General features: G+C 32.2%; 1 protein-coding gene across 1 annotated transcript; it reads left to right on the top strand.

The window, feature by feature from the left end:
* The first annotated feature begins 1,069 nt into the window (after positions 1–1,069).
* On the top strand, positions 1,070–6,622 carry LOC144847460 (pleckstrin homology domain-containing family A member 8-like). The gene is made up of 9 exons (XM_078703841.1): positions 1,070–1,417; positions 1,717–1,845; positions 2,066–2,359; positions 2,805–2,890; positions 3,165–3,220; positions 3,650–3,780; positions 4,163–4,233; positions 4,383–4,444; positions 5,059–6,622. Exons 2-9 carry the CDS (start codon positions 1,736–1,738, stop codon positions 5,242–5,244), a joined length of 996 nt encoding a protein of 331 aa, XP_078559967.1. The 5' UTR covers positions 1,070–1,417; positions 1,717–1,735; the 3' UTR covers positions 5,245–6,622.
* The last annotated feature ends 1,472 nt before the right edge of the window (positions 6,623–8,094 follow it).

Below are 8,094 nucleotides of genomic sequence, written 5' to 3'. Positions count from 1 at the left end.
CCGGTGTGGCTCTATGACATGACCTCGTATTGTCGTAAATATAATAAAACAAAACTATTTTAAAAGATATATTTGTTATTACTTAAAACTAGTTTAAAATATTGGATTGCTTGAATAAAAATTCAAAATATTTAGAAAAGTTTATAACAGGAACATAAAATAAAACAATAAGCAAATTGATTTGTTCTGATATCATATTCATACAAATTAATGTAATATGCCTAGTTTTAAAAAAGAGGGCGGCACACACATTTTGTTTAATGTCAGAGAGCCAAATGTATGGCTGTATAATGTAAACACCCGCAGATATCATAAAGCCGGCTATTTTATCGCTATGGCTAAAACATTTAACAATATTATTCCCCAGCTTTGCACTCTATATATTTAGGCATATACCATAAACTGCAATATACAGTTTCAGTTTTATTCTCCATTTTAGATATAATATGGATATAACAATGGAAAAGGAGACCAGAATAAAGATGAATTTTCGGTCACCCGAAAAATAATATAATTTAAATATAGGATAATTCATTACATAGGACAGACAAAAATAAAGTAAATATGAATATGGATGATAACGATTAAGATGAGATCAGAGTTCATATTAATCGATTGGGAGAAACAAACACAACATTGGACCACGTTCCTCTATGGTTGTCTGGCTCCCACCTGACAAAATTGCATGGACGATATCAGGATCTGATATCATAGTTAATTGAATTTACTTTACCAAAATAATAATAGAAAATAGGAGGGACAAATATTGTCACCTTATAGTAGGGTTTGCACAATTGATCTGAAATTATTGAGAATTGAAAATTTAGCGGCAAACTTTTCACTATGAAAACTGTCAAGCCATAGTAGGCCCTACTATCATAATGTTATGATATAATATAATATTTTTGTTATTTTATTACGTTAACGAAAATGCTATAACTAAATACAATTTGGAATACATTTCAGCTATAAAATTTAATTACAGTACTCGTATTACAATTTTATTCACAGACTTTGTTGTTGTGCTGCCACCATTAGTTTATAACGACGCACTGAACCATAAGAAAGTAAACAAATTAAAGTGTAGCAAAGCGTGACTTAAATTAATTATTGATTAAAATTGTTTGAATGTCTTTATCTTTATACCTAGCCTTATCGTTCGTACATTTGTGGCGACTTTCAGATATGATCTACGGTTGTGTGTTCAATAAATTTATAGATGCAAAGTTCACTTAAATCTGATCTGGGGTAGTAGAGCAGAAGAAAAATATCCATTGTTTGCAAATAAGTCGATATTGCAAGGTCAGGCTTCCGTTGCCTGTGTTGTGTTGCAATGACAACTGGCTAGAGTATTAACGCAATGGAAAATTCTTAAATTTGGCCATCTATTTACAGTGTTTTATTATATTGATGTTTAGTAGGTATTTTTCGAATTCTGTAAATAAGAAGGTAGTTAAATTGGTAATCATTAGTGTTCAGTTTAGAAACCACATGACTCATAGATGATGTATTTTGTAAATCCCGGTAGATATAAACTGGTATAATGTGTAGATCGTGGTACAGTAAATCATTCAGCAAGGAACATGACTTACAATGACTGTCCATGTGCCAATATACAGTAAATCATTTTCCTGCAATAACAAGTTCAAATCAATGATGCAAGATAATTTGGCCGATAATTTTAATATCTTTCATAACTTGTCTTTAATATTACAGATTGTTAGAACCAGCCAAGATGAGTCGTAATGCATGCAAATTTCTGATTATAGGCTTCAGTTGTCTCGTGTTTGTCTTATTTCTTGCATGGTCTGCCAGTGATCCCGCTGTTGAATCACGTATTGAAATGTAAGAAATTCTTAATTTATGTAGTTTATTGTTAGACCATTATCATATTTCCACTTTCCAGTATAATTTTTAATATTTAGTTTAAGCATTACACAATACACAAACAATAAATAAGGGCATATTTTTTATACTACAAATTTGTAATGAATAAGTCACAATTCTTAACTTGTAATTTAAGTACTTGTTAAGTATCATAAAATGTTATTTACCATTGTTCTAGATTATCTATTGTAGCCGATGATGAACTGATTGAAAATAACAAAGATACACAAAACCCACAAGATGTGGACATACGTAACCCACAAGATGCATACAGAAAAGCAAAAACTGATTTTGTATATCAGCAAGAAGCAGACAATATATTAGAAGGAATAATAGAAGAAACAGGAAACACAAAAGAGGAGGACAAAACAAAAGAATATAAACCAACAGAAGAGCATAGCCCAAATCATGTACAGCAACTACAGCAACAAAATATCCGTCCAAAAACCTTTTTTAGTGAACTGAATTTAACGTAAGTGTATTTTGCTAATTTTTTTCTTTAAAAAATTATAAAGTCTCCAATAATATGTTAAAGATGTATTGTCCCCCAAAAACCTGACAAATATAGATTAATCAAATAAGACTTTGAATAGGCCATTTTGCAATTTTAATAAAGTTATTCACTTCTGTAGAAAAAAAGATCCAAAAAAAAAATTACTTCACTTATAAAATGACAAAATAAACTAAAAACCATTGTCTGACAGACAATTTAGGAAAATTTTTGTTTTGTTCCAGTTTTTGGTCAAAAATGTAAAAAATATTTTTTAGGGGACAATATATCTTTAAATAATTGAATCAAACTACTATCACCATCATAGAATCATGTTTTAACCCTTAAACCTACAAAGTAATTAGTAAAACTATCAGATAATAACAGATATAAAATGTTTATCAATTGTTTTTATTTTCTTACTTAGGTTTGCTGATATTAAACTTTTGGAAAATAATACAATACCAACAGAGATATTTATAGCAGCATGTTTGGAAATGGGACCATTTCTATGTGAGTTCCGGTGATATTATAATATTGATTTAAAAAAACCTGTTTTTCCAGTTGGTTAGTGCTGTTAATTCAATGGTTGATTCAGATCAAATGTAACTGTCTTTATAACGCTTTATAGAGAATCTCAACATCTATTTAAACAAATCAAGATTCAAACTAAAATTCCAAAAGTTATTTCACAATACACATACAGTCAATATGTACATTAGATTAAATCTTTCTGATATTATAATTATTTACACATTATTCATGCTCCTTTTGCACAATTTTACAGCTAAACTTGGTACAGGAATATCAGTTATCAAAAGAGAGGTAGAAAGCAATTTACATGTAAGTTGTTTTTTTTCTGCTCCTCACATTTTCACTGATTGGTAGTTTCATCAATTCGAAATCAGCTCTGCTGACTCTTATGGTAGCCCCAACATCTAGTATCTGCTTCAGATGTATTGGCTCTGCCTTTCCGCTGGTCAAGGTGGGCACTGAACGAGAGAAGCCCTTGATCAATGTTAGGACCAACCAACAAGATGCTTTAAACAGTCCTGGCTTAGTTTCATTCATCATTCAGATGAATGTAAGACTAATTAACATTGTCATTCCCAACAGACAGACGTTGGCCATAAATAATGAAATAGTTCAATCATGTTCAGTGCATCAGACACAAATCTCTTAAAACTTGACACAGCATGTTCTCCAGAAATCTCCTTTGTCATCGAACCACTCTTTTCCCATCAGTAAGAAATAGCTTTTGAAATCTTGTAGGATATCAATAGACTGTTTGAACAGGATAAAGAAAACTACCACACACTGCAGGCTATGGTTTTATCTGATATTGAATCTGGTAGAGTTATGAAACACCACACCTGTAGCAGGTCACTCAGGTGGTTGAGAAGGCAAGTTAATCTAACTCTCCATGCATACTGTAGTAGTAGTAGTAGCAGCGTAGTGTGAAATGAAGAAAGATCTTCTACTGTATGAAGGGAAAGAACCAATCAAATAACTAGGAGACGCACATCACATAATTTCTCGCCCACATGAATTTAAACCTCGTTTACTACAGTATTAGTTTATGCAGTGTTGCATCACAATTTTTCCAATCAGGAGAGAAAATATAACAAGCTATGAATGGATTGGATGAAAGTATTCTTAATGTACTTCTTACTATGAATGCACACAATTATGTAATACCTCGCAAGAGTATGCCAATGTAGTAGATTTGCATATCATAGCAACGTTTTTTTTAGATTATAATTACAAAACTAATTACATTTTCAGGATGTATGAATTCATCTCAATATTTCTTGAAAAAATTGCGATGGGCGAGAAGGATCTTACCAAAGATGCACGTAAGAATTTTTGTTTTTAAGCCTTGTTCACACTGGATGTTAAAAATGGTAAATTTAACCATAATAACTGTTGACCACTTGAATTATTCATGCAGTTAGTTTTACCAAGATTTACAGCATTTACATAATATTAATTTTTCTAATTTCAGGTGTGGCATATGACTCAACTATTTCAATGTTTCACAACTATTTTATTAGAAAAGCCATTTCAGTAAGTGTAAAACTATCTTGTATCATGTTGTATAAAAATGTATGTTGGATTTTCAACTTGAGGCCAACTAGTACAAATTCTTCTGTACTTAAAAACATATTTCTGCTGGTACTATTAATGTCACTCTGCTATAGAGGGCGTTCAGAGAGAGAACTCGTGGGTTGAGGAGGAGAGACTTGGTTGCGGAGTCAAGTTGTGTTGAGCCAATCCAATAAAGTTTTTTTAGAAACTAACAGACCTCCCAACTTGGAAAAATGTAATATGGGGAGGTTTTATTTTCCTAACTATAGAGGGCACCATAATACTACATAAAACCATAGAGAACACTATGAAAAACCTAAAAATATTGAGAGAGTTGGGAGGTCGTCAAATCTCTCTATTTTAAAAATCAGCCAGCCGATCAACGGTTACATTATTAAGTAGATCCATTATTAAGGACACCTTCATGTCCCCAGCAACAATAGGAGTGTTCTCTAATAGGGGTCTTCCGTAGTGTTTAAATATTCCTCTTGAATAGGGGTGTCCATTGACTAGAACTGCCTCCTTAAACAGTCTTGGTGTCCCAAAAGATGGGTTCCACTGTAACTGTAACATTTTCCTTCATTTTCTTGCAGACTGGATTGCATTTATTGCCAACATATGACACATTTTTGATCAGTATGAGTGTCGACAAAGAGGATGCCAAAAATACAATATTTGAACAAGTATTCAAAGAAGATGTTTTACATTATATATCTACTTTAAAACCAATATGCAATATTATTAAACAGTTTTACACTGATCATGGTCTTGAAAACTGAAAATTATGAAATTATATTTTTTGACATCTATATTTGTGAAAGATAAGAGTTTCTTTTTTTAAAGAGTTATTATGAAATTCTTTGATGATATATTTGTGAAATTTTAAACTGTACAATTACATTTGCACATGTAAAATAGGGAATCTTGGAAGGTTCTAGATGGACATTTTTTTACATCTATATTTGTGAAATTTTAAACTGTACAATTACATTTACCTATGTAAAAAAGAGAATCTTGGAAGGTTCTAGTTGGCATTTTTTGGTTTGATATCCATACAATTTTGGCACATATGGCGCGTCATACCAATACTTGAGCTGAACACCCGTTTGTAGCATAGAACGAATTAAAGATTTGTGGTAAGTCTAGTAAAAGAGATATTTCTCAGGACATTTTAATGCAATTATTTTTTTTGAAGCAGGAGGTTTTGGACCAACTTCTATCTACCTTTTATCTCTATCTCCATTGCAATTACTGTTGGTGGCAGTGATGATGCCTTATGTAAAATGAATACTTGTATTCTATCTATTAAAACAAAATGGGTATGTTAAGATTAGACTAGTTACCTCAGCAAGAATGGCAAGAGGTTATGAGGTCAATCGGGTGTGTTTGTTTCTTTCTATATATACTCAAAAAGTTATTTCCAGATTTGAATAAGATTTTTAAGGATGGTTTCATAGCTGTATGGAAACGTGATTCAATTTTCATATCCCTAGACGGAGGTTTGCGCTCTCTGAGTGCTTTACATCAAGTCTAGACTGCTTGGAACATTCTATTAATGTGTAACAGGTATTTTTATAGTATATAAATATCAAGAGCTTTCTTAAAATTGTCAAATATATAAGAAAAAATAAAATCCTGGAAACATATGTAAATATAATAATAAATTTGTAATAATTCCGTTTTAAGTAATAATGTATTTAAAAAAATGTATACAATGCAATGTAATTGTTACGTTAAAGATATATTGTCCCCCAAAAATGAAGATTAATAAAATCAGGCTTTTAAAAGGCCAATTTGTTGTTTTAATAAAGTTATTCACTTCTGTAGAAAAAAAAACGCAACAAATTATTATTTCACTTTTGAAAAGACAAAATAAACGGTTAATTTTAATCAAGGACTTTTAATAGGCTTTCAGACAAGTTTTTGGTTAAAATCAGGATTTTAACCAAAAACTTATTGTCTGACAGACAATTTAAGTATGTTTTGTTTTAAATTACGTTTTTTCAGGAAAATAATTCTTTCTTTCGATCCAGTTGTTTGTCAAAGTGAATAACTATTATGTGACATTAAAATGACACATTATACAAACAATTATTTTTCGAGGGTACAATTATATCTTGAACGTTTATTTTGCCAAATCAGGAAAATTACAGTGTAGTCCTACAATCAATATAATGCAATCTATAATGTTTTAATAAAGTATTGAGAAATAAATAAATGTGGAATTACTTTTTATCATAACGACTCTGTCAATAAGATTTTTTTTTTTGCCGTCGGACCAATGTTTTTTCTATTATCACAAACTCTACTCCTTTTTAGTTTACTCAAAAACAAAATTGAAATAGATTTTACAGACGATGGAAAAATGACGTAAAATAAAGCATAATTTATATAAGGTCCTAGCTCGTCGCAAGGCAATCTAACAACTTGACTCGGTTGACGCAAATCAGAAGCTTCCTAATAAGCGTTTTTTAATCAAGCTGTTGTAAAAAAATAAATATATATTCAACTAGTTATAGTCTATAGTTATACCGTGGACATATTAATTAGGTAGACCTAATTTATAGTTCCATAGTCGTACCTACAACACAGTTCTTATTTGCGCTGACTATAGATTTGAAATGACATAATTGTTACTAATTAAATTTGTCGTCAACCAAACACCGAATCAAAAAGCAAACTTGATTTGCCCGTCAACCGCGTTTGTGGCCTGTTAGTAGTTCCTACATCTGTCACCACGTCACAAATAGAGGTGAATACAAGTTACGTTAATTGTCTATACCGGGGCTACTTAATTAATTTTCATATTAATTAATCAATCATCGTATTGTGTAAGTATGTATACAGCAAGGTTCTGAAAACTGGAGGAAAAACATGGTTTAGTTATTAAATCAATTCGTTAAATGTCCGTTTTTTTTATCCATTCATTCGTACTTTCGTTTAGAAGTGTGTCCACAATGGCTTAACGTAGAGGTCTGAGGCCCCTGGTTTAGAAACCCTAAGTGGCCGTTTTAAGCCCTGCCCTGCTCTGAGTCCCCCATAAGCTCCGGGCTCCTGGGTTTAGCCAGTGAGTTCTCATATCCGTTACGCCACTGTCTAAATATGAATCTCACCGATCGTTTCTATTTTCTAGATAATGTTTCGCCAATACCTTCTGTTAGTCATATCATCAGAAATATTGTCGCTTCACATTGAGGCAAGTAGATGTGGAAAAGACCTGATACAATTAAAAGTAGGCGAAAAGGAATTGTGCATTAAGAAAATAGGTAAAACAAAATGCGTCAGATTTCAACACATAAACAGTAACGTTAGTCGCCCGAATAATATGATACCTTCGTGTTACGGTACGGTAACGTTACGTTCCGATACGGTATCGCCAGATTCTGATACGTTACCACCAGCCTCCGATACGGTACCGCCAGTTTCTAATACGGTAACGCTATATTCTGGTACGTTACCACCAGCCTCCGACACGGTACCGCCAGTTTCTAATAAGATAACGCTATATTCTGATACGTTGCCACCAGCTTCGGATACGGTAACGCTATATTCTGATACGTTACCACCAGTCTCGGATACGGTAACGCTATATTCTGATACGTTGCCACCAGCCTCTGATACTGTAACGC

The sequence above is a fragment of the Antedon bifida genome, chromosome 1 (assembly GCF_963402885.1).
Source record: "Antedon bifida chromosome 1, ecAntBifi1.1, whole genome shotgun sequence".
In the NCBI taxonomy this organism is placed as follows: domain Eukaryota; kingdom Metazoa; phylum Echinodermata; class Crinoidea; order Comatulida; family Antedonidae; genus Antedon; species Antedon bifida.
This window is presented reverse-complemented; position numbering and strand designations above follow the sequence as displayed.